Source organism: Rhinolophus sinicus, linkage group LG17, assembly GCF_036562045.2.
Source record: "Rhinolophus sinicus isolate RSC01 linkage group LG17, ASM3656204v1, whole genome shotgun sequence".
Taxonomy (NCBI): Eukaryota; Metazoa; Chordata; class Mammalia; order Chiroptera; family Rhinolophidae; genus Rhinolophus; species Rhinolophus sinicus.
The window spans coordinates 3940324-3963056 of record NC_133766.1 but is presented as its reverse complement, the minus strand read 5'-3'; the positions used below and the strand labels follow the sequence as shown (position 1 = coordinate 3963056).

Below are 22733 nucleotides of genomic sequence, written 5' to 3'. Positions count from 1 at the left end.
ATGACTTGGAGCCACAGTACATCCCAACAGCAGACCGAGAACTCAGAGACTAGCGACTCCATGGGGATTTCATCACGTAACCAGGTGACAAGGGCCTGTTTCAGGGCCATCACTGGGAATGAAATGCAGTTCTTAGAAGAACTATTGGTAGGAATCGGCACCATGAGCAGATCAGGAAGAAGAAAAAAATCTCCTTGGTTACAACCAAAACTCTGTGGTGCTTTGATTCTTTCCTTTCTTGCTATTTTTCCTGCTTACTGCTACACATGCCTTTTGCAGTAAAACAGTTTTCTAAACCAGCAGCATGACTATATATATGCGCATATGAATAGAAAAACACTTTAATTTCTCTTGGTTTAGAATCTTGGGAGAGGCATGCTAAAATTTTGAGGTAGAAGCCATACTTCTTATTAAGCGTTGGCTTACGTAACTGGAAGGATGGGGTTATAAGTTACTGAGATGGGAAAGGCTATGGGAAGAGCTCTCCAGGATTGGAGGAGAAATGCACACGTGCAGATTGGTACAGGTAGAATTTAAGAGGCAGATTAAACAACTAAGTGGCGGTAACAGGTAGGCGTCTGGCTGAGAACACTCCCAGGGCAGAGGAGTGGTCCTTGGTGGAAATATAAACTCGGGAGTCATCGGCATTTAGATGGTATTCAAGGTTAAGAGACTAGACTGGGTCATCAAGTCCGCGAGGGTAAATAAGAAGAGAAAAGCAGTGAGTACTCGGACACGCCAAAGGTTTGCTGTTTGGAGGCACGAGGTAGACTCAAGAAAGGGCACAGACCAGGCCTAGGGAGTGAAGGAGGAGGAAGAGCAGGAGCTGGCTGCCAAAGGAGCAGAGGACGGAGAACTGCCTGCTGGCTTGGGCCACCTGGAGGACCTCGGCGAGAGCCATCTCGGGGCGCGTGCGGCCGACAGCCAGATTGGATGAGGGTCAAGAGAGACGTGAAGCAGAGGACTTAGAAACACAGTCTAGACATTTCCTTGGTGTACAGTGCGAGACTGACACTTTCCGGGGCCCCTTGGCTCCAGGTCTGGCCCCATTTCAACATGTCCTCCAGGCTCCTTCCAGAAGAAGTACAGCTTAAGCCTCAAGAGCACAGGCTTCAGAAGTGACCGACCCAGGTTCCAAACCCTGGCTGTGTGTCTTCTCAGCTATGTGGCCGAGGCAGCTTTCTTAGCCTGGCTGAGACTTTTTAAAATGGGGGTATTCGTAGTACCCCCTGGGGAGCAGCAGTGTTTAATCTTTGATTAAATAAGATAATAAGTAGGGAGCGTTTATTCCATAGCTACTGTTGTTAGTATCTTTTGCAAAATGCCAATCTGATGGTCAGCGGCTCTTCCTGACCAGGGCCCTCCATCATACAGGTCCTAATTTCCTAGGCAGTCTGTCTCCTTCCCGTTTTACACCTGAGGAAGGCAACGGTGTTTGTAAGCCCTCAAACCCCTAGAGGGAGAAAAGCCAGATCTGCTTGTTCTCGCCTGGCTGGAGGTTAGGAGGTGCCATTCGCACGGACGTCCACTAGGGGGTGAGCGAGGAAAGAGGAAGGAGAAGGGACCGACAGGAATGGCGTCTGTTGGTTAGCTCTACTGAAGTTGAACAGGCAACATAAAAGTGTCCCAAGTACTGTACTGATTGTGTGGTGTGTGCAGCTATCGGGGCCCCTCTATCAGGGAGAGCCAAGAGTTAGCCAAGTGTTTATAAAAAAGAGAGACAGAGATATGTAGAGAGGGAAAAAGAGGGAGGAAAGGGGGGAGGGAGGGAGGGAAGGAAGGAAAGAAGGAAGGAAGGAAGGAAGGAAGGAAGGAAGGAAGGAAGGAAGGAAGGAAGGAAGGAAGGATTGGAGAATGGAAGAAGGAAGGAAAGAGTGAAGGAAGAAGGAGGAATGGGAGAATAACGACAATACCGTGCTGAGCAGCTCTGTTTCTCAGGGGAGGTGACAGAGGTCAGACTAAGACAGAGGTAAGGAAAGAGGAGCAAGAAGAGGTGGGGCAAGTGGGAGGGGGAAGGCGAGGAGGAGGATGTGAGAGTGGGTTAGAGAAACGAGACACAGCCAGCCTTTTGGGTGACACTGAACACAGTCTCCCTGCAGCACAGCACACCCAGCCTTGGGCCAGGACCTGGAGGGAGACCCCTGGCGCCGAGTTGAGAGCTGAAGCTCCAGAAGAACTAGAGAAGGACAAGCAAAACCATGGTGAGCTTTCAGCCTAAACGATTTTCAGATGTTCCGCTAGAACCTCATCTTGGGACTGCAGGGGCAGGGGCCAGGGACAAGAAGCAACACATTTCATTTGCGGCTTTAAAGAAGCCAAGAGCAGTAATTGCTCAGTGCTCCTGGAATCTGTCCTTTCAGATGTGCTGACTTCTTGGCCTGTGTCTGGTGAGAGTCTTGAAGGACTATCTTGGTGAACTTAGCACCTTTGCAACAAAACACTGCAGCTACCTGAGAAGTGATACACTTCAGATAATAGGGGTTTAAGGTGCAGAAAACCTGTGGTCTGGTCATCTGAGTTGCTCAAAATGTATTTCTTTTTAGTTGAAAAGAAAATGAACTGCTTTTCTTTACTGGTGTCTGTTTGGCTACCTAATTCTTTCAGGTATTTGAAGCATTGACCCCCTCGTAATGAAGGGTGAGATTTTACCACTAAATCTAGACATCAGTCATTTATTAAGCCACAATACACACTTTAAAATAATATATACTAAGTAAGCATCAAATCATTTGCTCTAACAGCTCAGCAGAAAAGTTGGTACAAAAAATGACCGAAACGGAGAAAAAACTCAGAGCCGTAATGATCAGCAACTTGAGGCTAAGACATGAAAAAGAAAACTTGTCAGTTTTGAGGCAAATTTAATGTTACTCTGTCATCCATGTCTGGGAAATCTATTACCTTGGCCAGGGTTAGTAAGCATATGTTTTGTTTTGAACTTTAAGAAAGTGGTAGGCGTCTCCTCAGGGTGCTGTAAATGTGTGATTGAAGGGTAGAGATCCAAGTATAATTTTGCATTTTATTTGCAGATACTTTCATGGAAATACCAGAGTGCTCAGAGGGTCTTCAGGCTGTGGGTATGGACAGTGCTCTGTTGTGGTACGTTCTGCCATTTATCGATTACTAAGCTTTCTTTTTTCTTTTCACTTGTTTCTTTTTCCTGAGTATCCACTAGGTATACATAGTCGCAGGGGAAATTATTAGGTAGGTAGCCGTTAATTCTAGCCTCTCTCTGAAGAACTCCTTTCTTCCTCTCACCTTTAGTACTTCCCCCCCGAAACCTCTAATGCCTGCCACACCCTTTGCGGCAGGATCCAAATGCTGATAAACCCACAAAGATTTTAGTTCTGAAGGGATAAGGTCAATTGGGAAATTCTGAAAAGGGAACTGACAACCTACACCAAATACTTAGCACAATGAGCTTCCCAGCACTCACGTAGTGTTGAGTAGTGCAAAGCATCAGTGGCGTGGCTTTGGTTCAGCTGGGAGCTCTGCCAGGGCAGGCCCTTTTCATGCGTTTTGAGCCTTCTCCCATCGGTGTGACAAGTTTTATGTCTGATTCATGAGGACTATTCAGCAACTGCTTTGAACTTTCTTTCCCATTTCCTAAGTAAGCTAGGGTGTTCTTTCTGGCTAGCTTGGCATTTCAGCTCTGGCCATGTTAACGTGCTTTCCTCAGCCCCTCATACATTCCTTACACCGTGGCTGCTTCACGCCACCTGGGACCCTTGTGCTCTTTTCACTCAACAAGTGTTTTCGGAGTCCCTGCAAGATGCCAAACATAGTTCTAGGCACTGAGGATACAGCAATGAGCAAATCAGTTTCCTCTCTCTTAGAACATTCTAGCTGGCCTGCTCCTTCAATGCTCTTCTCCAAGTGTTTATATTCTGGCATTCTTTACTCATGAGTCATATCTGTTTCACAGCTCTTTGTTCATTTTGGATGTGTTTAATTTGATCAAGATTAATTATATACTTTCTTTGCATCTGTTCATGCTTGTTCAGAATCCTTAGGAGATTGTAAACATCAGATGGGTTTTCTTTCGTAGTTCTCCATAGTATTTGCCCTACACAATGAAAACTCAGTAATTGGTGATGGCTGTGAAAATGTTTACCTTACGGTATGATAGTGTTTCACATAGATCATATTATGCTTAGAATGGCATGTATTATTATGGGGTCACTGTGTAATTACGTGCTTGTTTTGGTTTCTTCAAAGCCCTCATATTTGAAGCGCCAGTGTGATGATTAAATACCATCAATTGAGTATCTTTGTGTATAGATTGCGATCTAAATAAAGTTCATAATACTACATTATTTGGTTTTGCAGGTTATTCTTTTTTTTTATTATGCAGTTAGATATCTAAGGATTGGGCTGTGTACTGAGGCTTTCCCAGAAGCAGTTCTTTCTATGGTAAAATACTATCTTTTTTATATGAAAGCGATTATTTAACAATATGTCATTATTCCTGTCCTTACTTTACTTTTCTCTCAGAAACTTAAATGTTGACCTTCAGGGAAGTATCCTGAGATAAAAAGTAGACAGTACATCTTAGAGATATACGATATTATACTTAAATTCACTTTACATGATTGACAACCAGTAAGATACAGAAATATGAATTTCTAAAATACGTTGGTTACATTTCACTTGAAAGAATTCTTTCATGAAAATAAAGCCACCAAATTTGTCTGAAACAGAGCGATGCGCAAAAGTGTTCCTTATTCTGGCGAACAGTGATTAGGACTAGAAGATCTAACTTTGACTTCAAACCTGCAAGTGACTAGTCCTGTGATCCCCAAGGAGGTGACCTACATCCTTGAGGTGGCGGTTTCCTCATCCCTAAGCAGCACACTTAGCCTAGACTGCTCCCAGGCTTTTTTTTTTTTTCCCAGCTCTAACAGTGAGTCTGCATCATTCGCACTGATGTCTTTCAGATTTCTCTGCGTATCATGGAAGCAACGGCTGGACTTATCATTACTCTCAAAAAGTCATGAACTGGGCAAACGCTAGGAAGTTCTGCCAAGAAAAGTACACCGATTTAGTGGCCATACAAAACAAGGGGGAAATTGAGTATCTGAACAGGACGCTTCCCTTCAGCCGCACTTACTACTGGATAGGAATCCGGAAGGTAGGAGGGATATGGACCTGGGTGGGAACCAACAAGTCTCTCACTGAAGAGGCGGAGAACTGGGGAGACGGGGAGCCCAACAACAAGAAGACCAAAGAGGACTGCGTGGAGATCTACATCAAGAGGGCCAGAGACTCAGGGAAGTGGAATGACGACGCCTGCCACAAACAGAAGGCCGCCCTCTGTTACACAGGTAGGGTGGCACCAGAAGGCCCGGCAGCTCGGGAAGGGCCAGCGTGGGCCAAGCCCAGGGGGACGCTGGGGGAGGAGAGCGGTTGTAGCACATTCTAAAGAAGTGCGATCCGCCAAGTAAGCTTCCGTCGTGTCACTAGGGAGCCTTTTTGCTGTGTGAGGCTGGTCCCAACACCTCAAACCTATACCCCATGAATCAGTTGATACCAAGATGCTAAGTGTACGTGGGAAGTAAGGAGAAGAAGTAGGCAGTCAGTGTCCCTGATAATAAGGCAGGCAAAGGGGAGCAGAGGGAGGGGACCCGCCAAGAGCTCAGGCTCGCGTCACCCCCATGTCCTCATTGGAAAGTAGAGGGCTGGGTGTCGCGTTTCCTTCTTGGCCTAATCATATCACTCTATATGATGGAAAATCGCAGTGTCTCATTACCTGGGCTGTATGAAAATGGCTGTCAAGTCTCTGACAACAGCGGCAAAACAGTCGGGATTTTTAGCAGTGAAATCTAGTAGTTTGGTCTCTTGTAAATCGGCCCCCCTATTCATTTAGCAAATTTGGACTTTTTAATCTTTCTAGCGTTGTTTCTATAAAGAAAGAGAGTGTGAAGCATACTGCAGAAAATGATTGGGGCCAGGCCCAATGACATTAAAAACAAAGTCATTGCAAGAGTTTCAGTGTAGGTCACCAAGTTTCCCCAAAATACTATAGAGTATTAGCACTGGTAAATTCATTATAAAAACAAATGTCTATGGCTAGATGGCCAGTATATTATGTAAATAAAATGTTAGCATATGGTTTGTATGCAGAAATGCTATGAATGTACAAAGCTTTCCTGTTTATTAAAATAGCCTCGGCCAAAAGAATGACCTGTATCTAAAGAAATGACTATGAATCCTAAAAAGTAATCACATTAAAATAATTGATTTCTGATCCCCTTAAAGCGTCTTGTCAGCCCTTGTCATGCAGTGGCCACGGAGAATGTGTGGAAACCATCAATAATTACACCTGTAACTGCGATGTGGGGTACTATGGGCCCCAGTGTCAGTTCGGTAAGCCCCTTTCCTCTCTTTGTTTCTTCCTGTGTAAAATCAGAGGGGTTATTTGCAGATTATGGAAGGTCATCGGGACACAATGATACCAGCCATTCTGAGAAACGAGAAGTTTTGATCAGAAAGCTCTGCTTGCACAACATTACCTTTCCGTAAAGATTTCATAAGCCAGCACGAAGTTTCAATTCACTTCTCAATACGTCCTTCTGAGGCCATGCAGAATACAGCTGAGAGCGTTCAGATGATGAATCAGCCATGGTAGATTCCCGTGCCTGTGCAACTCCCAATCTAGTGCACTTGTTGGGTTTCTTAGCTCCCTAAAGTGTGAGGAAAACTAAGACACATACTGGTAGGAGACGAGTTACCCAGAAGGTAATCTAGCTTGCTTATGTCATCCTCCAAGTCCTACCAGGGCGAGGCCCAAAAGAAATGTTCACATAATGATACACAGTGCATATAGATCAGACATCTATAATAAGAAATCCAACCCCTGTCTCGGGGCTGGGTATTGTAGGGGATATAAAGGCAAGTCTATTATAGATTCTGCCCTAAAGTCTACTACAGATTTACAATTAACTCGTGGAAGTGTATAGGCTCATAACTTAGTTTGATGGAAAGCAAGATAAGCTGAAATAAGTTTGTGGAGACTGGAAATGGCCCAATGAAATAATCTGACCTTTACTTAACAATGGGGGGACACTTAACATCTTAGGACTTGCATCTAGCGCAATCATTCTAGAAGCAGTGCATACGATGGACAGGATAGCAAAAAGAGAGAAGATGGCGAGAATCATTAGAAGTCTATTGAAATCACTCAGGGTCATGGTGGTGGAAACAGAAAAGAAAAGAATATAAAAATTCAAAGACAAGGAGGCTTTTACCCAGTCAACTCACTACTGAAACTCAAATCCTTTGACTGATACTGGTTGAATTTCAAAACTATGTTTGAAGTATCTGGTGCGTAAAATAGAAAATTATGAGGAGGGGAAAAAAAAGCAACGTTTGTAAAGAATAAAGAATTAAAGCCAAAATAAATGTAAATGTCAACCCACTGGAACAGATCTCACTCACTTCACTTGGTTCCTGAGCCATGACTTGTACACAATACTTTACCCTCACTCCAATCCTAAACTTTATTTTTGAATTCTTATATCACGGGCATGCCCATTTCACTCCTTTTTGACCATTTTTATCTTCTTTGTCTTGGCTATCACTCTTTCCTGGTTTTCTTTCTACCTGGGATCATTTGCCTTTGGATTTTTTCCATAGCCTCCAATCCAAGCGCATACACTACTGTTATTTCTTATTTATCTTCTGTCCATTGTTCTTTTGACTCTCTGCACCCCCTTTGGTCAAACCTGCCAACTGTCGTGAACTCACCCATCTATGTAAGCTTTGGACTGACAAATCTGTTTCCAGCCCTGAACTCCAAATATGCAAAGCATATCCTTTGGTGTGCCCACATGACTGTAACATTGTTGTCCCCAGACAACTCTCCTTTTCATATTCCTTATCTCTGTATGTGGTACCACCACTTATATGGGGCTCTGCCATGAAGCCTCTCCTACACTGATGCAAAGCAACACACTACTCATTTTTATAACTTACCGTTTCTTCAATCTGTCTACTTGTCAACTCTACTACCGTTGCCCTCATTAACTGCTCCCGAGAATATTGCCGTCATTTCTTAGCTGACTTCCACAGCTTGAAATTAGCTCCCCTCATACATTATTCAAACTAGAGGCAGGCTGGTCACCTGAAAACAATCAAACAAACATCATATATATGTGACCATCCACCCTTTAATTTCTACCTATCGTTTGTCCTACAGGAGAAATCTGAACCCCTCAAGGCCTAGCGTAATGCTGATACCTACTAGATACTCATCACATCAATGAAAAAAGAGAAAAGCATTTCATCTCAGCTCCTGTCTTTCTCCCTAATCTCAGCTCCCATCATTCCCCTGCCTCCTCTTTCCTTTTAGTATCATCAACATGCTTGTAGTTCTCCACGCTGACCAAATGTGCTTTGTATCTCAGCAACTTGCTTATGGTTTTCTCTCTGTGCACATGGCTAACACACCTGTTTATCGTTAAGACATAGTTCAGGGACCGTTTCTTTTGGAAAGCTTTCTGTGGACCCCAAGACAGGCTAAGGGTCCCTACTTTTTGTTCCAATGACTCCACGCCTATTTCTTACTTATCCCACATTAGATGAAGTCAGCTGTTTACTTGTCTGTCTCCCCTGGTAGACTGATAGCCACTTGAGATCTGTGAGTATCTTATTTATCATTGTATCTGTGAGATTGAGACTATGCCTGAAATATATTAGGCACTTCCCTGTGGGCATGGGTTGAATTGGACAATGCAATTTACCTGAATTTGGACTGGGACTGTCTATGGCAAATATAAAAATTCTTCTAATTCCTTGGATCCATTCTTTATTGAAATCTTAAGACCAAGACCACAACAATGGCTCAAATTTGATAAGAAATAAGACCTGAGAGTTGCACTATTTGCCCAAATGGCATGGCAGGGCCTAAAAGGCAAAGACTGATGCTCAAACTTAATCTGATCCACTACACCACCAATCAGAGCAGGGAGATAGAGTTTCTGGAGAGGGCTGTCAAAGTCAGAAGAACTAAAGTTGTGGAACTGAGCTAGAGAGGGTGAAGACAGAATCGAGGCTGAGATGCTTCCTAAAGCTTTCATTTTCTCCTCTTGTAAAGAAGACTAATTATGGACACCTACTCTTTCTCCAAACCTCCTACTCCCAACACTCTAATATACTCAGGGGCTCCTATTTGGCCATAGTTTCCAAACGGTGCTGGTCATTCCCACTTACACCTATCAAGGTGTAAACATTCTCTACCCAGACAATGCCAAAGATAACACAACTAGCTAACGTTTGATTAAGACTGCTTATGAGCCAGGCTCTATTCTAAGTCCTTGCCTTGTATGAAAATCACTTCATTCCCACACAACTCTAGGAAGTTAATACAATTATCCTATTCCTCTTTTATGGATGAAGAAACTGAACCTGGAGGGGTTAAGTCACCTTGCTTAAAGGCACTTGGTTGTCAAGTGGCAGAGCTAGGATTCAAACCCAGTCACCAGGTCCTCTTAACGTGACCCGATGCTGTTTCTTTTCTTATTGCAGTGTTTGAGTGTGAGCCTTTGCAGGCCCCTGAGCTGGGTACCATGGCCTGTATTCACCCTTTGGGAAACTTCAGCTACAGCTCACAGTGCACCTTCAATTGCTCTGAGGGAACAGACATAATTGGGGGTGAACAAACCACCACCTGTGGAGCATTTGGAATGTGGTCATCTCTAAAACCAACCTGTCAAGGTGAATAATTGTTCCAGCTAGAGGCTTTGTCAGGGCAGTCCTGGGTGTACAAAGTGAGAAAATGCAGTAGTGTCTAGCTAAGAAGTCTGTATCCTCTTCTGGAGCATAATTTAATCATAGATTATACTGTGATGTTTTTCAGAGGGGTTATCGTTACTAAAATTAAAAAGAAAAACCACAAACAAAAAATAACAGCCAAATACCTCTGAAGCCACCTCACAGTTTGCACGAAATCTTCAGCCGTCAGTGTGGTTACACTGATTTTCCCCCCCTTCTCATTGCCAGGGTATAAATAATCACTGTTGCTTGAACCTCAGTTAAATTTTGGTTGTTCTCTCCTGTCAATCACACCTATTTTATGTGGTGTCGTACTTAACACCAACCAATTTCCTTCTCAGAGGGTACAGGTCTTTTTTTGGTTTTATTTGCTTATTCGTGGAATCATCTTTTACTTTTTCTCCTCCATGAACTCTCAGGAGAATCACAACTGTTGTGAAGAACAAAAAAACACAATTTCTTGATCTTTTTTACATTTGAAATATGGGGGACTTTTTAACTGTCAAGGAGATTATCCCCAGACAGGAGATGACTGGTGGTGTCTGAACTTGTGACGTTTTCGTTACATTTTCTACATTTGTGCTTCTGACTCCCTACGTGGTTTAATTCGCAGAACTGTCAAAATCATTTATTGACATTATAGCACTAAACCGACCAACCTGCTGAATTTTACAAAAGTTGATGCCCCAGTGAATTGGGATGTTTTTGCCAATTACTTGGGTGGACTTGAGGACAGGTGAAAGGGTGGAAATGCCCTAAAGTTACTATGGAGAATATTCCATAAGAGCTCTTGAAGCAAAGGCCATGTAGTCAGGTACTTCTAGCAGAGTTGGAGAGTGACCAGGGCTGAGGGAGCCCCTTGGAGGACCCAACCCCTTTCTTCTCCCCACCTCCCACCCCCAAAGGCTTTCAGTGCTCTCCTGGGTTCAACCCTGACTCACCACTCTGCATCCTTCTCCAAAAAAAATTAAGTCTGGAAACATTACCAGAGGCAATTTCTCGATTAGAAATGTCTAGATTTCTGCGGATGGTTCCACAGTTGAGTCAGGCAACTTTGGCTAAAAACCTTTGGTCCAGGGAGGAACCCTCCTCAGCAATACTGATTTTTCCTCTTTCATTGAAGTGATTTCAACGTGTAAGCTCCTAACAGCACCCAATTTGGGGACCATGACCTGCAGTCACCCCCTGGCCAAATTCAGCTTTACCTCCACGTGCACCTTCAACTGCTCAGAAGGCACTCAGTTGATTGGGGAGCCGGAAACGATCTGTGGATCAAATGGAATCTGGACGAGCCCTAGTCCAATATGTCAAAGTGAGTGAGTTGCCCCAACATGGTGAAGACTTTAAAGATGGAACAGGTTGTGGGGAAGGATATATTGAGCCTTTACATTTTATTTTGCTAAATGTATGTGGCTTCAAAATAAATGTCTATGCATTAATTTAACATAAAATCCTTGGCTAGTCTTGCCTCTTCCTTCAATGACAGCCATTTCTTTTTTCAGCCAATTTGCAACTTCTCCTATCTTAGTCCTTAATTAACATCTAAGCCCACTGTCTCTATCGACTGATCTGTTATCCATTCTTCTATTCCAGTACAATCGCACTTCTCTGTTCGTCCATTCAAATGTTGCTACAAAGGTCACCAATGACCACCTAACTCCCCAAGCAGTGGCCACTTCTCAATGAGCACTAAGCCAGTGCCTCCCAAATCTGTCTGTACATAAGAATGACTGTGTCTCCCCCATCTCTCCGTATCATCCACTTGACATGGTACCTGGCAATAGATGCTACACAAATGCACGTTAAATTAGCATGTGAAAGAATAGTAAGCCATCTGCCCCTGAGACCATCTGCACCAATGACAAAAGTCTTTAAATGGTAGGGTTCATGGAAGTGATTGGAGAAGTTGGTCTCTGTGTGGCCAGGGCCAGGAAGTGGGGTAGGGGACCAGGACGAAGTATGGGGTCTTTCGCGGAGGACTATGTATCAGGCCTGTGGGACCTTTCCTTTTATGGCTGGACTAGTGTGCATTTCCTCATCGTCAGGCAGCCAATAGGTGCCCTCTCCTTGGATCCTCTGGGAACTTGAGCCTCCTTTCCATTATATATTAGGGCACGGGGACAGAAGCACTTTGAAAGGGCTCGTCCAAGCAATGTGAGGAACAAGAGACACAGTCACACCGGGTGCCAATATGCAAAAGGAAGGTCTTTAATTAGTGACATGACGAGATGGATTTCTTTTGTTATCGGTATTTTTTCAGTAAGGCTTCCAAATGAACTTAGCGCACACTTACAAGAGGATATACAGATATATCCTTTTACTTATTTGTGAAGGAAGTGGAGGGAGTGGTAGGACTACATCATTTGAAAGACAGATTAGGGTAGGTTCTTGGCATGTAAACATCAAGCGCATATGTTTGCACAGATGCTTCAAAGTAAAAGCACCGCTGGTTTCCTTTGACTGGTAAGTTACCTGGTTCAGATCACGGGCTTTCCTTTTCCTGAGGTCACATCAGACTTTTTAGCTCTCCTCAGTTTTTAGAGTCCCAAAGCCACAGAGCTAAATACAATGATGGTGCTTCTTGCCAATGCTTTTCGGTCCATCTCCCAGGAATTCCACTAATCACAAACCTTGGGATTGAGATTGCACAGGCTTTGGGCTAGGAAAGCTGGCCCAGTACTTTGCCTCAGACTCATCCCTGGTCTCCCCCTGCCAGTTTCCTCAACTGTCAGATGGCATCAAATGGGCTATGACTGGGAGACGTAAGGCGGGAAAAAGCCTAATACTGTGAGATGGAACTAAGGACATAATGCTCGTCGCCTCCCGCCATTCACCTTCTGATTTCTCTTTCAGAATTGGACAGGAGTTTCTCGATGATCAAGGAAGGTGATTACAACCCCCTCTTCATTCCAGTGGCAGTCATGGTTACTGCATTCTCGGGGCTGGCGTTTATCATTTGGCTGGCAAGGCGATTGAAAAAAGGTATGTAAGTTCACCTTCATGTGCAAAGAATACAACGTTAAAGAGAAAACAATACAAACAGCCACAGGAAATTAAGTATGATAGCTTTGATGGAGGCAGGATGCTGTGCTCTGTGTTCTGTAGACATCAGTCCCTGGAGATGGGAGAAGCAGCCCAATATGTACTTGCATTAAAACATGTTGGCCGTGATTGAATTCTGAGCAAAAGGAGGCATGATGTCTGTCCCCTAGGAGCCTTCAATTTCAGGGCCACAATCCCAGTAGGAAGTGAATCTCATGTCCGCGAATGTGTTCAAGACACCACATCACGGGCCGCATACGTGTCTGGCTCCTGACATGGGGCTGCACTATCCCTGGGGGAAATCCCCCCATTTTCTGCCCAGTGTCTATTCCCCAGGGGCACAGCGCTCACCAGAGGCACGGCACACTCCCACTTCCCCTCCACGCTGGATGGGAGAGGAGAGGGGAATGAGGAGGGCCGCCTGGAGACGCCAGTGCCTGCTGCCTAGAAGAGCAGATGGGACACCCGAGAAGAGCAGCAGCGTCACTGCCGTCACCTCCCCCAAGTGTGTCCAAAGCCTAAAGTGTGACCACCTGCTGGTTACAGGCGCACAGTCTGCGCAGACCTGGGGTGTGTGCAGCCACAGTAACCAAAATCACCAGGCAGGAACATTCAAAACCATGAAAGTCATGGGCATTCAGCAGCTTTTAATACATTCCTGCTTCAAGTTCGGGGCCATCATCGATGACCTCCGAACAGCTGCTTACCAACTGCTCTGTGCTATCTTTCTGCACCCCCGCCCCCATCCTCACTGACAATTGTGGGAGGATTAGCCACCAGTCCCTACTGGGCTTCTTCTGTGACCTGCTCTTTCATCCCAAATGTAAGAATAAGGGAACTAGATTCATTTTCTAACCAACCCAGAAAGACAGTGGAAAGGGGCACCCCAGATGTGCAAGAACTTCATGAGCTGCAACCTAGGGGCACTGGACAGTTCAAACGTCTGTGTTCCTGTGGTTAGAAACTGCTCAGATCGGATCCCATCAGCTTAGAGTACCAAACTAAGTACCTAAGCATGGCACTAAAGCAAAGGGAAAATGAGAGTTTTCCCCCACTCCTGATTCTCATTTCCACAGGGACTTCAGACCTAATTTCAGTCCTTTCAGTCCTGCTTTGGGCGGTGGTGGCTGAACGGAGGGGTGGAGGACACACGGCCCTCTGGATAAGGGGGCTGGGAGTTATCTAAAGAACCTTCTAGGACTTTGGCGCTGAGTCACCTGCCCAAGGAGGATATTGATTCCTAAATTCCCAAATCTGTTAATAAGTGTTAGTAGATCAACAGAACAGAATGGCAGCGTTGTGTATTTGGTGAGGGGTGAGCTGGCGGAGGCTGTTTGGTAAGCAGGGGTGAGAAAAGCAGTGGAGTTGTTTTTACATTTTTTTACCCTGGAGTCATTTCTGTACAAGATCTCAAACTGATAACTTGAAAACTGTGTGCCCCTGCTGTGGGAATCAGTGTGGGGCAAACAGGAAACAGATAACGGGCAGTTAGGCTAGTTACAGTTATGCCAACAGAGAGAAGAGAAGCCCCAAAACACTCAGACTTTGGGGCAAAGTCAGGGTATCTTTAACGTAATGTTTAAATTGTCTTCATTTGTGAAACCTCTTCTGATAGCTCCGACTTTCAAGTGACTTTGTCTCCCAAAACTTTTAGTTGTAAGTTAGTTGAAACAAAGCATATTTTCAGATGAGGGGTAGGTTCTCAGGCTAAACCCCTAGAAAATTTCTGACAGAATGGACCTGATGGATTTACAAGAATAAAAGTCAAAAGCAATAAATCTGGATGTGTACAGTACTCAGGGACTCTGAGGGCTTTATAGGCTTTGGGGGTTCAGAAAGCTGGAAAAGAGGGACAGGTGAATATTTAGGGCACAGCAACCGATGTAATGACCATAATCTGGCCCCCTGTCCTGTCCTCAGATGGACCTTCTGAACCCACACTAGCCCCGCCCCACTTGTCTTGCTGTCCAGACTTTCGCTCGTTTCTTCTGACACAGGCAGAGGGGTGGGCTTCAGAGACACGCTCCCCTGTGCACAGGCTTGTCTAGAAACTCTTTTTTTCCCTTGGCACCATCATTCTCTGATTAGTTATCATTGGCCCTGTTTGGTAAATGAGGAAAATGAGGCAATGATGTTTTAAGCCAAATCTCAAGTCTCCTATCAGCAGGGGCCATCTAGATGTGCCCCCTAAAACCACTGGTCTTCAGGTTAACGAGGCTCTATTTCTTTTCCCATGGTTGGAAGACTTTTCTACCTGAACCAACTCACAGGTTAGAACAGGGCACGAAACTGAACATGTGCCCTCTGAGTTCCCTTTTCTTCAGAAAGAAACTCAGTAGGAACAGACTCTTGCTCACATATTGTTATGTGTTTAATTGGTCCTAAAAGAAAAATATATATGAAGATAAATAAACAGAATCTGAAATTAATTCAGATTTAATTCTCTCTGCTGAAGTATATTTGGTCCATGTCAAGGGCAGGCTGAATTTGGGAAGAAATATTTAAAATAGTAATTGCTAATATTTTAAAGGCTTAAAATAGTAATTGAACACTGTCTAAGCTCTAGACTCTGGATTAAATACTTTGAACACATTTTGTTTTATCAACTCAATGAAGAAGAGATCATTTCACGGCCCTTTCAAAGATGAAGAAATTGTGGTTTAGGGGGGCTAAGTAGTTATTCAAAGACATACTACCGGTAGCAAAATAGGACTTGCACCCATATTGGATGATTCTAGAGGTCCAGTTTATAGCCACTGAAATATACTGCTCTCCAGTGATTTTTTTCTCCTCAAAAAGCTTTTCTTGCTTTTATTTCCCCTGGAGCCCAACTGTCCAGTTCATTTATCTACTTATTTATACTCTGCTTTTTTTTTCAAAAAAAAAAAAGTAAGGTCATTTACAAAAATGCATTCAACAGAGCAAGTTAAATTTAGTTAAAAAGAAAAAGAAGGCTAAAATTTAGGGTACAAAAAAAGGTTGGAACCAGGGGTGAAGTCAGAACACAAAAATGTGTGTCACAAAGTCCTATGCCCTTGATAAAAGAAGGTCTTGGGTCAGGCTTGGAGTTTCCTTGCAGCCAGTTAAAGAAGGACGTGTAACCAGCTGTGCTAGTCACTGTGTTTGTAAGATAAAAACACCTCAGTTTCTCAGAGAAGGTGTGTAACTCCTACCACTGAGAACTGAGTCACATTTCTCCTGTGGATTCTCAGAGAAGAGGGTGTGAGACGGGATGACACGTGTTCTTACAGTATCAGCAGTGCAGTGTCCTAGGGAAGAATCTGCAGGTGGAAAGCGACGGCAGCTCAGGAAGGGATGCACACGGGAGTGGGTCCCGTAGGTCTGATGGTCGGCAACTCAAGCCCATCTGCACCAACAAGGCCTGTTCCATCAGGTACTTGCCACTGTTTGAATTGGAACCTCAACCCCTGCGACGCAGATGGGCGCCACCGAACAAATGCAGAATACACTTCAGACGACAGTTTTGAGGAGGGGAATCTCGTTTTACTCTTAAAAAAAATTGACATTGTCCTCTTTTGCTGATGTTGTTTTTCTATTTCTTCTATTTTTAGGCAAAAAGTCTCAGAAAAGGTAAGTTTTATCAGCGAGGAGTTTCTACATCTGTTGGTGTCTTCTCTGCCTTCCTTAAGATACATCCTGTTAGAGTCAGACACATGAACTCATGAGTGGTTATTTACATGAGGTCTCATTCAAATGAAGTTTCCAGATAAAGCGATCAATCGACTAGCCTCCCTTAAAAAGCTGTTGGTTTTTTTTTTTTTTGGAAGAAGTGAAGCTGAATGAATGAATGAATGAATGAATGCCTTATTAGGAAAGGGCAGTTAGGTAAAGGCAGCTTTTTCTGATTTTTCCTTGTCCTGGCTCAATGTGAGGACAATACTAAGTACAATATCCAGGAGACATCCAATTCAGCAAACATTTATTGGGGAACTGATGAATCCCAGGGTTTAAGAAGAAGGTAGCGCTCCAGCCCCCAGACCCTCGATGGCTACTGCTCTGATAAGCACTGACCTCTGTAGCTTCCCTAAAGAGGCAAGTTTTTAGTTTGGTCTTGAACCGCAGATTTCTTCAATTGTAGGAACACATACTGAGAAGAGACGCAGACGTGTGAAAATGCACGGCCCATCTCACAGAAATGAAGGTGACAAAACATTTCTCAGTATGAGGGGCTTGGTGACTTGCTCTGCAATGTTAGGAAGGAGCGTAGAAGTAGAAAGAACTATGAAGATGAGGCTTTGGTGACATATGAAGGACCCAGCTAGACACGGAACTCCTTTTAATGTGCTGGAAATGAAGCAAGATGGTCCCTGAGGAGGTTGGTTGCTCATTCAGACAAGCATCCTAGAAACCACAAATGGTTACTGAGAAGTTCTTAGTTCAGTGGGCTGTGCCCAGAGTGCAAAAGCGGTTAGACATGAGGCAGCAGAGGCCAGATCATAGAATAATCTAGAAGCCATAGTAAAGAAAATGATGGACTTCTCCTGAGGTCCTGGGGGGATCACCACAGAGATTTAAGCAGGTGAGTGTCATGCTGGAATTTGCATCTTGAGGACCTTTGCATCTGATCTATTAGGATCTCTCTACCAAACATGGGAAGTGGATGAGCTTGGAGGCAAAGAACTGTGTTGGAGGAATTTGCAGTTACGTGTATTAGGGTAAAGCTGATGGCGCCTGTCTAGAGAAATGGCAGTGAAGATGCGTTCGTGACATAAGAGGAGGTAGAATTCATTGACTATGGTTAATAGCTAAGAGGGAGAGAGAAGAATCAAAGAAGTTGCTGCCATCCTGACGAGGGAACTGATGGCACCGTGCAGCTGTACTACACGGTGCTGTTTACTGAGCAGGGAACACAAAAGCATCATGGAGCTCATGGGTTCAGTTTTGTACCTGCTGAGCTTTAGGCGCCCACGGCCCACTTGTTCCGCCTTGGGGCAGGAGAAGTGGATTTCGGGCTTGAGGTACCTGCCATCTCAGGAGCAGATGTGACCGTCCAGGCCGAGTGTGCAGTGTGAGAGTGAAAGAGGGCGCGGACCAGTGGGACATCAGTACTGAACAAGTCAGCTAAGGAAAGGAGACTCGCGTTAGGAGGACGAGGAGGAGAGCAGGGCAAGGAGGAAAGGGAAGTCTTTCCAAATGCTGCCAGAAGCAGTAAGAGGCTCAGAATCTGACTCTCCTGTGGAAGGTGCCATTAAGACACCGCCTTTGCTTCTCTCTCTTCGGTGTTGAGGTTGTGAAAGAAGTCCCACCGCCAGGGGACGATGCAAAGAGGGGGTGAGAAAATAGAGGCAGAACATACAAGCTATCTCTTTGCAAGAGCTTGGCTAGAAGGAGATGAGAGAGTTGGGGATAACTGGCCGGGGACCTGGGGTCAGTGGGGGTCCTTTCTGTCTCTGTCATGGCCCTGTTTTCCATTCGACAGCGTAGATGGGGACCCAGACCCTTCTCGGGCTGGCCTCCTTATCTCTGTGGGCAGGAAATCCACAAGATGTAAAGCCTTCTTTCATGCTCACACCCACTGAGTGAAAGTTTTTCTGGCACATTCTACCCAGAGCTGTTTTCTGGCCACAGGAACCACCGGTGTTTTAATTACCACTAGATGGAAGCAGATCAATTCAACTTTGTAGCTGTCCTGGGGGACAGTTAGACATGCTGTCAGGAAGAAGAGTATTAGCATTCAGTTAATTACTAGAGTAAACTAATTGCCACACCAAGTTGAATGGTTCATTGATTTGTACAATGACTCCACCAACAGTTGTTTCTTGAACACCCCTGTGTAGGAACAAGGCTAAGTTGGACTGAGACCAAGACGAGTAAATCCTTGTCCCAGACCTAAGGGAGATTGTCTAGTTAGGGAGCTGAGAGAGAAATGTAGGGGGGAAAAATCAGAAAAATATAAGGCAGAATATGCCTTTGAATTCTGTATTGAAGAAAAGACTCCTTTAAGACAGATGACATTTGATGATCACAGAAAATCGTAGAACCAGGGTAGAACCTGGGTTGGTTTTGAAGGATGGATAGGACTTAGGTGTGTGGAGAGAAGGAGGGAAACAGTCTAGAGGGAGACGAGGTGGCTGGAATGGCAGTGGGACTACGAAAGCATGTTAAGGGGCCAGTGGGTACAAGTGCCAGGAGCCCAAGGTTTTCCTGAGGAGCCGTGCCCAGGAGGTGAAGGGAACCATCAACACAGGTCCTTAATGCTCCACCAGGTGTTCTAGAAGGACCTACCAAAGAAGAACTATTTGCCCAGCTGCCTTGGGATATTTCTCATTTATTGACCAAGGTGACTTTAATTCATAGAATCATAGAATTTTAGGTCTGGAAAGGATTTTGGTGGACACAGCATTCCAACTCTTGATAACTGAGCTAATTGAATAACTTCCCTCAAGGCCCTGAGCTAGTGACAGAGTTAGTTACAATAATAATACAATTTATCGAACGTGCTATACCCTGTTCTGAGTGTTTTACAGGCCCGAAATCATTAAATATTGCCCGCAAGTCTGTGTGGGCAGGGAGTACCCATTTTGCAGGTAAAGGAACAGAGAAATGCAAAAGCTAGCCTGAGGTCACTGAATAAATGGCAAAGCTTAGATTTGTACCCGCCTAGATCCAAAGGTCATGCTGTTAACCTTCATGCTTCTAGAACTCAGGACTCTTGACTCCCAGGAGAGAGTTGGAAGTCCCAGATACCCTCCTCCTCCAGTAATGTCGTTGTTTTTTTTCACACTGAAACCAGTGTGTGATGGCACTGAGAAAGGGTGGGGTGGAAGAAGTAGGGCAGGTTTCTAGAACAAGTCAAAAGTAAAATGAACAGTCGCGCCCTGAACACCATTATATCAATGTTTTCAATGCCCTTGAGTTGACGTTCATAGTCCTTGGTGCTCAGTCTTATTAGCTTTTGGTTGGTGAATGACAAACTCCGAGGGCATTTGTGGTTTCAATTCTTGCTGGGTTATTTTGACTCTTCTGCAAACTGGTTCTGTTTATCACCTCATTTGGTTTCCAGTGTCTAAATTCTGCCTGGGTAAAAGCTACACCCAACACACACAGGAAGGCACGATGCCAACCTCAGAGGAGGGTCTATGTGAAATTCTGTTTTCAGAAACATTTTTATCTCTGAATTGGCAAGCATGTTTGCAGCTGCGGAACTGTGGTTTGCTCTGGCAGTTCACCATGAGAACAGTCTCAGAATCTGATTCTCCTGTGAAACGTGCTATCAAGACACATGGCATTTGGTTGTCTCCATCCTTTCTAAGAATGAGACCACTGTTTCACACACACACACACACACACACACACACACACACACACACACAAAGTGTTTTTTATTTCATGAAACTAAATTTGTCATACCCTCCAGAATCAGGCCTTGAGAACCACTACCATAGCTTCCGTGGATCTTGATTGTCTCTGATTTTCTCCTTCCACTTGACCTGTCTTCTACTTCCCTGACTTTCCGCTGTTCAAAAGGCACTCCTGCTCATTAAATCTGAAGACCAAGCCTGTGATGCAGACATTGCTCCACGTATGCTCTGTGGAGCAGCCATAAAGCATCACCATGGAGCTCATTAGACATGGGTGGCCCCAGGCCCCACCCAAACCCTCTGAGTCAGAGCCTGCATTTCAACACCTCCTCTGGGTGGGGGGCACCTGACAGTGAGAGGAGGGCTGCTCTGGGGTTCTGTCCCTCATTCCGCTGCCTCAGGGTGTGCCCTGCATGTCACCTCACCCACTGAAGATAGTTGCTTTCCTTCTCACCTTGAGTAGATATGCACCTTTCCTCCCCACACTTTAATTTTGGCAATTGTTAAGCTCCTTTGTTTCACTTCTGTTCTCTTGTTTTTCATTCAGCATGAACGATCCGTATTAAACCATCGTCCGTGAAAGAAAATTCTCGGGATCCTAAAGCATCACTGGATCCTTCTAACTCCCCATGAGAAGTTCTGCAATGCACGCTGTGGTGTCTCCTCCCCTGAGATGACGTGCATCTCTTTCGGGCATCTGAAAAGATTTCTCCGCTCCCGTTGCGTCCCTCACCCACTCCCACCCCCAGCCCGCAGTTATGTCTGGCATAGCTCAGTGTTGCATTCTCTTTTCCGTGCATAAACAAGACCCCAGGGGAAAAGGCATACTGTGGGATGTAAAAGCATCCGATTTCCCTCTCTTGACTCTTGTTTCCAGGTTCAATGCAATGCTGTACCTGATGACACATACTTCTAAACACAGTGAAGATTTGATACACATGCGCCCACAAATGCAGCTGTGTTGCAGATCACATTTGAACTCCTGGCTATCCAGTACACTGTGTGGGGGGGAGGGTACATTCTTACAGGAAGTTCATAAAATTGATGTCATCCTGCCTTCCAAGTCCAGCAAAGTAATGGAGCTCTGCTCCAAACAGGAAAAGTCCTATTTGCACTGTAGCCCCACCTTCTGTAAATGGGGGGCGTCCTATTTCACCTCCTCCAGCCTCCCCACCTCCTTTGGTCCACTCCTCTTGTCAGTTGGCTGACTTCCACACACAGCATCTCGTGAGCACCAAACAGAAGGAGCGAGGAGAAAAGACAGCCGGCATTGCTTTCTTTCTTTCTTTTTTTTGAATTTGGGGTTTGTTGTCTCTTTTTATTAGGTCCACCCAGAGTTTTTTTGAATTCAATGTTTCTTTTATAACCACTGCATTGTTAATAAAGAAACAGCATCACCAGAACGCCAGCTGCAGGCAACATCTCTTTGATGTCCTACAGAGAGACAAGGAGAAAGAAGTGCCTTCCCTCGAGCGGAAGGCCCCCCCCTCCCTGCCCCCAATTCTCTTGTCCATCTGTCTAGATTCCATCTATTCTTTAAGATTCATCTCAGGCCTCCCCACCCTCACCACTTCTTTCACAACTCGTCTGTCACTAGTCTGACTCAGGGCAGTCTCCCCTTCCTGGCTTCCTACTGCAAGGTTTTTGAACTTAAGTACGGGGTTTTTTTTTTTAATGTTACCTAGTTTGTCATTTAAAAAATTGTCATGTATATTGCCTCCCCAATGAAGTTCTACCCTCCCTGAGTGCAGAGATTGTGCCACACCCTGGTGTCCCGTGCATTACTTGACATTCAATAAATGTGTATTCAAATAAACGAGGAACAGTATCCCGTGCACTGTTGATGTAAGTTGCAGCAAACGTTCTCTCTCCATGGTGTGTGATGACCTGAACAGACACTCATCTAAAGTCAAGGGCTGAATTCCTAGAACACAATAGGGCCCTATGCAAACCTAGTCAGAAATACGTCCGTGTCCCATGGCCAGTACAACTTCCAGACACATTTGCACATGCTACGGGAACGACTTTTTTGTGATGATTACATTTTCCTTTCTCCAAGCCATCTCAGATTCTGCATTACAACAAGGGCTGTTGCCAAAGAGTCTCCATGTTTCGCACTGTAAGTCTGGGCTGTGCCGCTGACACTCACGTGGCTTAGGACACACCGACCGAGTATCCAATGTACAACTGCCTAGACTCATGGGGCACCCTGATGGCGACGGCTTATTTCCTACACATCAGGATACAAACAACCAAAGTGGAGGCTCCTTCCCGGAAGTAAGATGTGTATATATTTTAAAACACAGTGCCAAGTTCAAGTCCTACAGCTACTATGTGATCCTAGGAATTATGTCATATGACATCCCGTAAAGAAAGAGAAAGAAAGAAAGAAAGAAAGAAAGAAAGAAAGAAAGAAAGAAAGAAAGAAAGAAAGAAAGAAAGAAAGAAAGAAAGAAAGGAAGGAAGGAAGGAAGGAAGATTCACAAGAAAACTTTTGCCAAAGAGCTTAGGTTTAATGTCCCTGAGACTTACTTTCCTGTTTTCTTGCCTATAACATAAGAATGAAATATGCCTTTTCATTGTGTTTTTCATTATGTTTAA

General features: G+C 44.6%; 2 protein-coding genes across 6 annotated transcripts in view; one reads left to right on the top strand and one right to left on the bottom strand.

The window, feature by feature from the left end:
• FIRRM (FIGNL1 interacting regulator of recombination and mitosis) overlaps positions 1–22733 on the bottom strand; it is a 236653-nt gene that overhangs the window by 81571 nt on the left and 132349 nt on the right. The gene's annotated exons all lie outside the window — the stretch shown is intronic.
• Positions 1842–21955, top strand: SELL (selectin L). Of its 2 annotated transcripts, XM_019747435.2 has the most exons (10): positions 1842–1969; positions 2100–2201; positions 3027–3096; positions 4935–5321; positions 6256–6363; positions 9523–9711; positions 10892–11080; positions 12622–12750; positions 16383–16401; positions 20680–21955. In XM_019747435.2, exons 2-10 carry the CDS (start codon positions 2199–2201, stop codon positions 20696–20698), a joined length of 1113 nt encoding a protein of 370 aa, XP_019602994.2. In that variant the 5' UTR covers positions 1842–1969; positions 2100–2198; the 3' UTR covers positions 20699–21955. The 2 variants fall into 2 exon arrangements, with proteins under 2 accessions (XP_019602994.2, XP_074178209.1); XM_074322108.1 differs by lacking the exons at positions 1842–1969; positions 2100–2201 and adding an exon at positions 4327–4410.